At 45.6% G+C, this 13,136-nt stretch overlaps 1 protein-coding gene across 5 annotated transcripts; it reads left to right on the forward strand.

Moving 5' to 3' along the window:
- The first annotated feature begins 78 nt into the window (after nucleotides 1-78).
- Nucleotides 79-12,854, forward strand: LOC115539995 (ribosomal protein S6 kinase beta-2). 5 transcript variants are annotated; one of them, XM_030350951.1, is made up of 16 exons: nucleotides 79-568; nucleotides 1,841-2,022; nucleotides 2,211-2,248; nucleotides 2,684-2,798; nucleotides 4,217-4,285; nucleotides 4,453-4,600; nucleotides 5,067-5,124; nucleotides 6,035-6,135; nucleotides 7,503-7,593; nucleotides 7,741-7,831; nucleotides 8,835-8,942; nucleotides 9,146-9,208; nucleotides 9,290-9,367; nucleotides 9,478-9,585; nucleotides 10,539-10,648; nucleotides 10,831-12,854. In XM_030350951.1, exons 2-16 carry the CDS (start codon nucleotides 1,969-1,971, stop codon nucleotides 10,994-10,996), a joined length of 1,398 nt encoding a protein of 465 aa, XP_030206811.1. In that variant the 5' UTR covers nucleotides 79-568; nucleotides 1,841-1,968; the 3' UTR covers nucleotides 10,997-12,854. The 5 variants fall into 5 exon arrangements, with proteins under 5 accessions (XP_030206811.1, XP_030206812.1, XP_030206813.1 ...); XM_030350952.1 differs by having other exon boundaries at nucleotides 79-419; nucleotides 1,968-2,022; XM_030350953.1 differs by having other exon boundaries at nucleotides 79-383; nucleotides 1,968-2,022.
- Nucleotides 12,855-13,136: the final 282 nt, after the last annotated feature.

Raw genomic sequence — 13,136 nt, forward strand, 5'->3', positions numbered from 1 at the left:
AAAATAGGACTCAGATTGCAGTAAAAATTGGCTTTTAATCATTGACAAAAAGTTAGGGAGGGCGCGCCAAGGATGATGTGCGTAGGGCTCCAGATTTGCTAGGACGGTCCAGCCCTGGGCAAGGTGTCTGTTCTTTGTTGTAATTCCTGTACAACACTTGAGGCAAACCCTATATACAATCGCAGGATGGTTTCCTCTTACATATTGATAACATATACCGTATAGGCTACTGATAACTAGCAATAGACAAAACTACTGTACAAAACAGTAGCAACCATACTGCTTATAAAGTAGCCTCGCTGGTTGTTTGACTTGGGCGGCAGTTTAAAGACACAGTACTGGCGGAGCTTTTCAAAAGCCAACGAGTTCACTTGGATAATAATGTAAGACCAGGATCAATCCATTCTTCGCTACTGGAAGTAAGACGCACATACAGTTCATGGTTTGGGTGGGGGGTTGACTCACTGGACGATAAGGAGTGATCACCGGGTGTGTACTGTACAGGCACAGTGCTAACCGAGCGATTTCGTTGTGGTACCAGCTGTCAATCTCTTTCACGTGATCTCAGGTAACATGATTTAATCTCAAATTGTTTATCCAATTTAGTATTTTTTCTTTAACAAAATCGACACGTGGCCGAAAGACAATCTATATGGACCCAAACAAAGTCGAATTATAACGCAAGTTTTCCAACTTCGAACCTCACATGCTGGATGTTTTGGTAGCATTAGCAGTTAGCAACATGACTGGGACGCTAGCAATATCCGTTAGCTTGGAGCTGTCAGCTCAACCAAACCTGATAGGCTTGTAGCTGATCCCTACAGCAATACAATGAATTACAACCAATACCGCCATTAATGCTAGCAGTTGTATCATATAAAGGCCTCGTGTAACCCTATCTGGTAAGGTGCGTTCATGTCATGTGGGACGTGGAAAAAGTGTTGGGGAAAGATTCCCCTCTATACTCTCGAGGGTTCGCGACAGTGCTTCACAAACCACCAGATGAATGCCACTGCTTTAGGTTTTCTAATTGTTGATTTGTGTGAGTAGTAAATACTTCATTCAATTACGATACAATGTCCTTGATCAGCGGGCTTACGCTGACGTGTGGTTTGCTTTTGTAATATTATTTTCCAACTAGTCGGATTTACCGGCAAATTTCTGGAAGATACCAAATTACTATTTGTAATTCACTACCAGGTGGCTTTTGGTGTTGACGTCGTTTACATGTCGGAGGTTGGTAATGAATGGTAACTCCCACATGTCTTGGGCACAGCGTTCGTTTGCTTTCATTCCTCTCTTTTGATTTCCTTCCTCAACTAACTCCTTTGCTATGTTCATTGCTTCGGTTTCAGCTTTTCTAGTTGTCTTGGACTTCTTAATATCATGCTGCAGTTTAAATCTCAGACAAGTCTATCGGTATTCTGTATTCTAATAACCCACAGCCTATCATAAGGCTGCCTGTTGACTAGTGTGTACACAGAAAACAATATTTCAGTTATCGCGGGACTACATTGGATGTCTTTAGTAGTTGCCCATGAATTTGCACTCGACTGTATGATGAGGGAATCATACAGTTGTAATAACACTTCTACGTCAATAACTTCTTCAAAATATCATATATTCGTATTCTTCCCGAATGTTACTTTCAAACGTATTGCTGAGCGACGTTTTCCTGAACTGATATGTAACGCTACCAAGGGATGAGGCCAACCTGCTCTCATAATAAACTATATAAATGTATTAATAAACAATAAAATATAATCTTACAAGGTTTATTTATCCTCTCATTTTAAACATCTTTCTACCTATGGTCTATTGAACTACTATCTCCTCGTAGATGCTACAGATGTCCTGATGTCTGCATGTGGGATTTAGCCACAGTACAACACAGTCACAAGGGAAGTAGAACTGTCAACAGGTACAACATTACCAACCCTGCAGTCTAACGTGTGACTGTCTTTCAGCATGGCCAGCATGTTCGACATTGACATAGAGACGGAAGATGTCAGCGAGGCAGAGGTTCGTTGCTAAGGCCGAGGTTCATGATGCACAGGGTTTTCTGGGGACTTTACCCTTCTCTCTTTTAAAGTTCTAAATACAGTCCAACACTTGCTGTGCAGGAATGATGAAAGAATTTCATTCACTCATTTTCAAATGTTTACTGATGCCTGGCTGATTTTGGCATTTGTTATTCCACTGGTTTGTAGGATGAGGTGTGTGACTTCACCGTGGCAGAGACAGACATGTAAGTCCAATTTACTCCACACAATCTTGGCTTCTGTATATCTAAAAATATTTACAATGGACTGTTTGTAAGTATAGTACTTCTAGGAACAAGAAACAAAAAGGTAAACTATTAAAGGTCCCATGACATGCAAGCAGGTGGGCGTGTCCACCTAGTTGTGTGCTGGATAGATCAGTCCACCAGCCTACCCAGTGGACTGTAGCAAACGTGGCTCATCTATCCATCACTCATCTAGGTGGACACGCCCACCTGTGATGTCATATGGGGCAGATTTCCAAAACGGCTTGTAACGGCTAATCGCACCACACCTGGTGGCATGTCATGGGACCTTTAGAGTTAATGTTATAAAATGAAAAGTGCGGCAAAACAACATCTGCATTATAACTTTGATGTTTACCACGAAACAATACTGAATATGTGGGCGGTGTCCAATAGTGTCCAGACGGAAGAAGTGGAGCTGACCAGTGCCACCGTCAACCGAGACAGCGAGCGGGTCGGACCTGAGTGCTTCGAGCTGCTCACCGTCCTCGGGAAGGGGGGCTATGGCAAGGTGTGTGTGTGCATGGATTAAAGTTCTCCGTCGCTACGACGGATTTCCGTCATTTGGGGTTCACAGAGGCCACTTCACATCTCCGATAACGTCGGGACAAATTTACAAACAGGCGTCATTTGGATAAACTAATCGCATATTAAGGATCTAAATAGGTACTTTCTCGCATAAAAAAATATTAAAACTTAAGAAAGTGATGTATTAACAGCACTGAAGCGAGAATTAAAACAGCTTTTAGCAGCTTTACCGCTACCGCTGCCGCGAAATGCATTCTGGGAAACTTGCAAACTGTATACTGCGGTGCAGTCGGTCTGCTGTATACTGCATACTGAATCCCACATTCAGTATGCAGTATACAGTACATACCGCGCAGTATGTAGTCGGCAGTACGGTAGTATGCAGTTTCGAACATGGACATAATACACGCGTGTATTATGTCGTCATACGTCAACGCCGGTAAAATTGTCAAATTATATAGTGAGTATTTAAAAGGTCTACCGTTAAAATTGACTGAAAACACAAGCATTTTAATGTACATCCCGATTATATATTAAATATATATTAAATATATTATATACAAATGTATATATATACACACCATTTTCGCGCCACATCTTACGTCTCTTTGTTGTGTTAGTGTTGAGTGTCAGAGCGAAAGTTAAGCTCCCTTATAATGATTGACGGCTCTGATGTATCGGATATTGATAAAACACAAAAAAATAAATGGAGATGGGCATGGCTGACGGAAACGGGGAACGATGGCAAGCCTTTTTTAGAGAGTAAAATATGAGACAAGCTTTGCAAAAAAAAATCTTAGTCTAATTGAAAAGACAACAAAAAAATTGCAATAGATGCAAAAGAACAGCTGTTTAAAATCCTCCTCCTGTAAAACAGTATTGGTCAAGCATTTAAACGTGATGGCTGCATTTGGTGCTGACGTCTTATACATTTGTATTTCTTAAGCAGGTGTCAATTAACCTAACCTGGAACATGTTTCACACACTGCACGTGACTTGGCTGTAGCGCGAATAAAATTTCAGTCAGAAGATTTTTTTTCACTTTAATCCCTGGAGTGTGTGTGTGTGTGTGTGTGTGTGTGTGTGTGTGCCTGAACCTCAAGCCTGAAAGTTTGTCTTTTGAGACAAAATATGGTCTTAACAATAAGTTGTTGGCTTGAGAATGTTTGTACAAGCGGTAGGATGACTAGAGCAACAACCAGATTGAAACTACAAACATAACCAATAAATGCCTTTGACCACTCATTGATCAGATGAATTGGACTATGAGGCCCATCAATCATTGATCAGATGAAGTAGAGTATACTGCCTAGTGCCTACCACTCATTGATCAGATGAATTGGACTATGCTGCCTATCACTCATATCATCAGATGATGATATATTTAAAGTTTCTCTCCAGGTGTTCCAGGTCCGCAAAGTCCAGGGGGGACAAACAGGGAAGATCTTCGCCATGAAGGTCCTAAGAAAGGTACCGTGGTGCAGGTTCTGCAAGAACCAGCTGCTCACTCACTCCACTCACTCACTCACTCACTCACTCGCTCACTCACTCACTCACTCGCTCACTCACTCACTCGCTCGCTCGCTCACTCGCTCGCTCGCTCCACTAACTCTGTCTCTCTGTCTCTGTGTGTGCAGGCTAAGATAGTGTGTAATGCTAAAGACACAGCCCACACGCGGGCCGAGCGAGAGATCCTGGAGACGGTGAGACACCCGTTCATCGTGGACCTGCTGTACGCCTTTCAGACGGGCGGGAAACTCTACCTCATCCTTGAGTGTCTGAGCGGTGAGCTTCCCGTGTGTGGCGTTGGATAGTGTGTGCAGTGTGTTTTAATCTGTGTGGCGTTGGATAGTGTGTGCTGTGTGTGTTTTAGCGTGTGATGTGTTTTGTTTGTATATTAGCGTGTCATACCTTGCGCAGTGTTTTAACGTGTGTGGCGTTGTCTAGTTTGGGTTTTAGCGTGCGCAGCGTATTTAACGTGTGGGGCCTTGTCTATTGTGTTTAAGCTTGTGTTTTAGCATGCACAGTGTCGGGCCTTGCCTATTGTGTTTAAGCGTGTGTTTTAGCATGCACAGTGTGGGGCCTTGCCTATTGTGTTTAAGCGTGTGTTTTAGCATGCACAGTGTCGGGCCTTGCCTATTGTGTCTAAGCGTGTGTTTTAGCATGCACAGTGTGGGGCCTTGCCTATTGTGTTTAAGCGTGTGTTTTAGCGTGTGCAGCGTGTTTAACGTGTGGCGTTGTGTCTCTATAGGGGGCGAGCTCTTCATGCAGCTGGAGAAAGAGGGCATCTTCATGGAGGACACTGCGTGGTAGGTCTTCCTGAAAATAATAAGGGCGGAACATATTGAACAAATAGGTGTTATTTTAAAGGAGACGTTGTGATCTTTCCATCTGGAGCCTGTTTCCTGATTATTATTAATCATTAATCATTATTATTAATCATTAATCATTAATCCAAGGGATTAATGATTAATGATGAAGGTCTTTTGATATTGGGTGAGAACGCTGAAGCCTTAATGGGCTAAACTGGCTGCAATTGAATCCTCTGGGGACAAAACGCCGGTCAATGTCTGCCTCTAAAAGGGTTTGTTTGCCACTTACTCTGATTTAAGTCATATAGTCATAACATAATGGAAAGGATCCCTACAGAGAAATAAAACGCTATTGGGGACCTATTGCCCCAAAGGATAACATTGCAGCCCATTTAGCCGATTAAGGCTGCAGCAATCTCCCCCAATACTGGAAAAATCATCAGAAGATTTGTTGTCACTTTGGTGCAGTCACACCAAAAGCGGCGTGAATATTCGTGCCACGTGTACGCACAAACTTCAAAACACTCGCGGGAGTTCTCAACCATGGCCGAGATAACCACCACTACGAGTCTTTACGTGTTGTGGAAGTACCAGAGACATCAGAGAACCCAACGCCATCGTTTAGGGTCCATAACGTCATCCGGAAGCGCACACAGCTTTTGGCTGTGATACTAAATATTCTATTATATAGATATTATATCGGGCTCCAAGAGTCCGCCAGGGGCCACAATCACTCTCTCCTCCATGTTGCGGATCAATCTGGACTCCAGGGAGTGGATGCTGATAGGCTGTCATGGCGAAGCGAAATTCACAGAAAAGTTTGCATTGACCCTGCATGGATTCGCGCTCTAGGTTGAAAGTTAAAAATGTCCTGTGTGTGTGTGTGTGTGTGTGTGTGTGTGTGTAGTTTCTACCTGGGGGAGATCACTTTGGCCCTGGGTCATCTCCACTCTAATGGAATCATCTACCGAGACCTCAAGCCAGAGAACATCATGCTGAATCACCAAGGTAACGTCTCTATGACCTGCTGAATCACCAAGGTAACGTGTCTATGACCTGCTGAATCACCAAGGTAACGTGTCTATGACCTGCTGAATCACCAAGGTAACGTCTCTATGACCTGCTAAATCACTAAGGTAACGTCTCTACAGTGTTGGGAACATTACTTTATAAAGTAATGAGTTATAGATACTCACTACTTGTTCCAAAAAGTAACCGAGTTAGTAACTGAATTACTGTTTAATAAAAGTAACTAGTTACCAGGGAAAGTAACTATTTGAGTTACAGTAATAAAAAAAGTTGCTATATGTCAAAGAATTTGAAACTTTCTGAGCAGTTTTCACTTGACCAACTGACCAACTGCCCATTCAAGGCCCTGATAAACTTCGAACTGAATTTGTATTTGCTTGGTTGCAAAGGCTGTGGAACATCTGCCGAATACTACAGAAAATGCCAACTTTCAATCGGATTGCTCCGGACTCGCCATTTCTGCTGCTTCATCGTATCTGTTTGGTCTGGCGTGTGTGTGTGTATTTGTGTGGCGCATGTGTACTGGCTTGTGTGTAAAAACACTGGCTCCGATTGGCTACCATGAAACATGACTCTGCCTTAGCTAATCATAATCGCTTGTCTCGTTGTTAACCCACCCGGTCTCCTCACTAGCAGTTTGTGTTTAGAGCCATGGGTGCGTTCGGATTACGCACTTTATTCAATCAATTCATGGTAGCGCACCGCATTTAACGTACAGTAACGGTAACAGCGTTGTAACGACGGAAACGGTAATTAGTTAGATTACCCCGTTACTGAAAAAATAACGGCGTTACCCAACACCGTTCTTTATAACGGCGTTATTACAAAATCTGCGTCTCTATGACCTGCTGAATCACCAAGGTAACGTGTCTATGACCTGCTGAATCACCAAGGTAACGTGTCTATGACCTGCTGAATCACCAAGGTAACGTCTCTATGACCTGCTGAATCACCAAGGTAACGTGTCTATGACCTGCTGAATCACCAAGGTAACGTCTCTATGACCTGCTGAATCACCAAGGTAACGTGTCTATGACCTGCTGAATCACCAAGGTAACGTGTCTATGACCTGCTGAATCACCAAGGTAACGTCTCTATGAACTGCTGAATCACCAAGGTAACGTCTCTATGAACTGCTGAATCACCAAGGTAACGTCTCTATGACCTGCTGAATCACCAAGGTAACGTCTCTATGACCTGCTGAATCACCAGGTAACTGTATCCTAAATATGGCTACATATGCTAGGTAGTGTTTATCCTCTCGGTCCGGCTACACTTGCTCGCTAGCATACTAAGGAGTAGCTCATGGATTTGTGTGGGTGACGGGTTGGCTTGTTGTTCCAAAGGTCACATCAAGTTGACGGACTTTGGTCTCTGCAAGGAGTCCATCCACGATGGGGCCGTAACACACACCTTCTGTGGCACCATCGAGTACATGTGAGTGGCACTGAACGGGTGATACAATCACATGACGTATGGCATCAAGTGACATCACATCTTATTGTCTCTCTTTCCCTCTGTCTCTCTGTCTCTCTCTGTCTCTGTCTGTCTCTCTCTGTCTCTCTCTGTCTCTCTGTCTCTCAGGGCTCCAGAGATTCTGACCCGTTTGGGTCACAACCGGGCAGTGGACTGGTGGAGTCTTGGAGCTCTGATGTACGACATGATGACCGGCTCGGTGAGAGGGAGGGAGGGAGGGAGAGAGGGAGGGATGGAGGGAGAGAGAGAGAGAGGGAGGGGGGGAGAGAGGGTGGGATGGAGGGAGAGGGAGGGAGGGGAGGGAGGGAGGGGGGGGAGAGAGGGTGGGAGGGGAGGGAGGGAGGGAGGGAGGGGAGATATTTCGAACGCCCTTGCATCCTGTCGTAAAGCCCTTCCCAATGCACCCCTAGCCGGCCCCATCTGGTGTGTCCTGGTCCTACTATAGGTGTAGGGTGGTCCTACTATAGGTGTAGGGTGTCCTGGTCCTACTATAGGTGTAGGGGGTCCTGGTCCTACTATAGGTGTAGGGGGTCCTGGTCCTACTATAGGTGTAGGGTGTCCTGGTCCTACTATAGGTGTAGGGGGTCCTACTATAGGTGTAGGGGTTACTGGTCCTACTATAGGTGTAGGGTGGCCTGGTCCTACTATAGGTGTAGGGTGGCCTGGTCCTACTACAGGTGTAGGGTGTCCTGGTCCTACTATAGGTGTAGGGGGTCCTACTATAGGTGTAGGGTGGCCTGGTCCTACTATAGGTGTAGGGGGTCCTACTATAGGTGTAGGGTGGCCTGGTCCTACTATAGGTGTAGGGTGTCCTACTATAGGTGTAAGGGGTCCTACTATAGGTGTAGGGTGTCCTACTATAGGTGTAAGGGGTCCTACTATAGGTGTAGGGGGTCCTACTATAGGTGTAGGGTGTCCTACTATAGGTGTAGGGTGTCCTACTATAGGTGTAAGGGGTCCTACTATAGGTGTAGGGTGTCATGGTCCTACTATAGGTGTAGGGTGGTCCTACTATAGGTGTAGGGTGTCATGGTCCTACTATAGGTGTAGGGTGTCATGGTCCTACTATAGGTGTAGGGTGTCATGGTCCTACTATAGGTGTAGGGTGTCATGGTCCTACTATAGGTGTAGGGTGGTCCTACTATAGGTGTAGGGGGTCCTGGTTCTTCTATAATTACTATTATCCCCCCCCCACCCCCCAGCCCCCCTTCACAGCAGAGAACAGGAAGAAGACCATCGATAAGATACTCAAGTGTAAAATCAACTTGCCGCCATACCTCACTGTGGACGCCAAGGACCTCATCAAGAAGGTAAAAAGCACGCACTGACTGCACTGTGGAGGCAAAGGACCTCATCAAGAATGCAACATGCACAAACTTAATTCACTGTGGTGAACAAGGAGGCCATAAAGAAGATAACACTCACGCACTTCACTGTGGGGGCCGAGGTCGCCATAACACGGGGAAACACACAAAGCCCACGGTTACATGTGCGCCTCTGTATCCCCCTCCAGCTGTTGAAGAAGAGTTCTGCCCAGAGACTCGGCTCCAGCAACATGGACTGTCTTGATATACAGGTGACACTCACTCAATCGCTCGCTCACTCGCTTGCTCACTCGTAAAGCCCTTGGTAATCACGCTCCTCTCTTCTTCTGCAGAAACATCCGTTCTTCCGACACATCAGCTGGGACGACTTGCTCAACAAGAGAGTAGAGCCGCCCTACAGGCCCCAGCTGGTACTGCACGCCGTATTTCTATAGCGATGATGGGGTTTTGAGTTGTGTCTAGAATGCTCTTCACTCAAGTGTGTGTGTGTGTGTGTGTGTGTGTGTGTGTGTGTGTGCAGAAGTCGGATGAGGACGTCAGTCAGTTTGACAGCATCTTCACCCGCCAGACGCCGGTGGACAGCCCCGACGACACCTCCCTCAGCCACGGCGCCCAGCAGGCCTTCGCTGTGAGTCCAGCAGCGCGCTTGGCCGCCATCTTGGCTCTAAACGCCCGGCACTATTGCTGTGTCTGAAATCGCGCACTTACATAAGTGCACTTCATTATCCCTACAGTACACTTACTCATAGGTGCAGTGCTCCCATTTCTACAGTGCAGTCAAAACAGCCTCCGCGCACCTACCGGAGATGGGTTTTCAGTTTGACGGTTCTTCTTCTGTGGTATTTTTTTTTTTCCTGCTTGATCATTTCCGTTAGTCGCCTGTAGCCTATTAGCGATCTAGCAGTATTCACGTTATCGTTCTTGATACCAACTGATTACAGAATTAACAGCATACAAACACTGGTCTGATACAGCCTAAAACAATGTAGTTGCACTGAAAAACAAACCAAATATGTGTAAGTTTACTTACATTTGTTAAGCCCGTCGGTCTCAAATGTTACAATGTCCTCCATTTTCCGATTTGAACTTCCCGCCCCCTCCGCTACGTAGACAAGATGGCGGCCGTTGAGGGTGGACAGTGTCCATCGGTCCACACTCAAGTTTTAGATTGTTTTTGAGTGCGCCACCGAGGTACTTCCAGTGCACTGCTTTTTGGCACACTCTCCGTTTTTGCGCAAGGTGCACTCAAAAAAGTAAGTAAGTATGGAAGTGCGCGATTTCAGACACGGCATATGTTTAGAACCAAGATGGCGGCCAGGTGAACCATGTCCACAACAGATATTGGGAACCCAGCAGACTCCTGCTGCTCTTCCATTGTTGAAGTGCATCAAGTCAAGCCAGCACCTTAAATCTGTTTTAGTGTTGGTGTGTAATCAATGTGTGTAACTTGGTGTCTTGTGTTCTTATCGTGTAGTAGCCTCACACGCGCGCGTGCGGTCTAGATGTATAATGCGCGTGTATCGTCTAGATGTATAATATACGTGTGTGTGTGTGTGTGTGTGTGTGTGTGTGTGTGTGCAGGGCTTCACCTATGTGGCGCCGTCCGTCCTGGAGAGTCTGAAGGAGGGGTTCTCCTTTGAACCGAGAGCACGGACCAGACGACAGAACAGTAGCCCCCGCACGCCCATCAGGTAACACACACACACACACACACACACACACACACACACACACACACACACACACACACACACACACACACACACACACACACACACACACACACACACACACACACACACACACACACACACACACACACACACACGGAGGGTGATGACAGTCATTAAGAGGTGCCTCCCTGTCTCGTCAGCCCCCCTAAATTCTCTATGGCCGGACCCTTCAAGTCCAGCATGGAGGGAGAGCACTCCCCCCCACCAGCCCAAGCCCCAGCCACAGCATCGCTGGACAACGGCTCAGCCTCTCAGCCAATCAGGACGCCTGCCAGGAACAAGAAGCAGAAGGCCCATCGCAGATGAACGACTGGTGGACCAATCACAGCACCATCTTCCCTTGATGACAGTCCCCTGTGTGAGGGTTGGCCCTATGGGGCGGGATCAGGCTTTGACTGTAAAACCCTCACATTTTTGTTGTCATGGCAACATTATAATTAATGCAATGTTTTCACATCTCTCTAAGCTTGTTGGTGTCTATGTCGGGCGTGGCTTCCTTTTGCAAAGGAGGTGTGGTCTAATATGTGGGTGTGGTTTGTTTGAGTGGGCATGGTCTCTTTCAGATGACCGGGCCAATTAAAACACACACACACACACACACACACACACACACACACACACACACACACACACACACACACACACACACACACACACACACACACACACACACACACACACACACACACACACACACACACACACACACACAGGATCTGGTGTGAACCGGTTCTGTGAGCAGCTTGTATAAATATTATTTTGAGTACATCAGTAAAGTATTTTTGGCTAGCGGTGCTCAAGGACTGCAGGACCCTTCCCCTCCCCCTAATCGCCCTGCATTCAGTTCACTGAGGGACAGGTGTGTCCCACCGATACTGCAATCAGCAGGTGGCCAGGTGGGAACCAATGAGAGGTCATGCCTGCAGTAGCAGGTGTTGAGGCGTCCCGTTACTCTGGCTGTTTTACTGGTCGTTGGTTTCACTGAGGGCCAACACCATGATGTGATACCAGGGGAGAGGGCGGTCACCACCTCTCCTCTCACACGCTGCCTGGCGAGTGGCGACCCCGCTCCCACCAGGCATCTCTTGCAGGGTAAGTCAGGTCCTGTGGGGATCATAAGGCGGGAATGTATCTGAGATATAGAACGTTTGTAAAGAATATAACGTGCCCATCTGTGATACAAATATTTTATTGGCCCTCTCACCGTTCCAAGAGGCTGCTAATTGGACAAGGTTGAAGGTGCAGGTTTGATTAATTTATGTCAAAGGAGTAATCCACCGGACAAATCTTTTTCTGTACTTACTCTGGAACTAAATATTTTGGAACATTTAGCAGTCATTACGGAAAATTGTGCCAAAAATGTGAAAGCCCTCATTCTCAGGCTTCTAGATAGCAACGGTTTTCTAAAGGGCTCATGCATTGTACAGGAGCATCAATATGTTCTTGATAGTAATGGCGTTTTGGTCATTGTTTAGTAATTGATCTGGAAATGATCTGTCATTATGGGAAGTTGTGTTTGAAAATTTCTCATGAGATGTGGTGCAAAAAAAGTTTTTATTGGGTTCCCGTATATTTACGTTTCGTTTGGATTTTACAGTAGCCTACTAAACATTTCTTGAGCCATCAAAAAATGGCGGAGCATCGCCACCAGAAAGTCCTGTGATGCATTCTGCTACAAGCCGAATGCACTGCATGGTGGGAGCCCCGTCCATGGAAGCGTTTTTACCGTTGCATGAAATCAGTCATTGTGTATTTATACATAGAATAAAACTAATGACATGCAGAATCATATATCAAAGGGAGGCTGAATTCCCGGTTAATAGTATATACCTAATGCAAGACCGACTGATAAGCATCATAAACCCGACATCCCTTTGACTGCAAATATAAATCATGCCTTTAAGAGGCTCAAACTGATGAAGATAATGTACCCTGCACCAGATGTCATCAGAATCCGCTTTTATGTAGCCAATCGCTGGGGGCTAGCTGCTGTCAACTTTTTTGATAGTAGTTGTGATTTGCAATGGGTTATGGCAGGTAACCGTTAACGTGGTAAACGGTACCTTGAGATGACCGCATCTGTCTACTTTGAGGTTGATTTAATAAATTACGAATGTTGGAATGTATTTGGTGCAAAATATAATTTGCCTTGACTATCAAAAAAGTCGTCCGTTTTCTTCAAATCTCTGAGCCCTGAACGTGTAGTGCTGTGGCCAGAACTCCTAGGCAGCACAATTATGCTAAAGATTCTTTTTTGACCAATGGCTTAACGACCATTATCAAGCATATTCAATAGAAATGTACTTTTATTCCTCTTAAATCAATTAGTGTTTACGTGTAACATAGCTAGCGCTTCTATTTAATTATCTTGTTCCCACGAATTATTAAACTGTTGCCAGAAATTAATTATTTCGTTCCCGCAATTTATTAAATTGTGGCCACAGAT

The sequence above is a fragment of the Gadus morhua genome, chromosome 3 (assembly GCF_902167405.1).
Source record: "Gadus morhua chromosome 3, gadMor3.0, whole genome shotgun sequence".
In the NCBI taxonomy this organism is placed as follows: domain Eukaryota; kingdom Metazoa; phylum Chordata; class Actinopteri; order Gadiformes; family Gadidae; genus Gadus; species Gadus morhua.

Coding starts and splice junctions, on each gene's coding strand:
- LOC115539995 (XM_030350951.1), top strand. CDS start 1,969: ATGGCCAGCATGTTCGACATTGACATAGAGACGGAAGATGTCAGCGAG. Junction 7,832..8,834: donor ACGACATGATGACCGGCTCG/GTGAGAGGGAGG, acceptor CCCACCCCCCAG/CCCCCCTTCACAGCAGAGAA. Junction 9,209..9,289: donor TGGACTGTCTTGATATACAG/GTGACACTCACT, acceptor CTTCTTCTGCAG/AAACATCCGTTCTTCCGACA.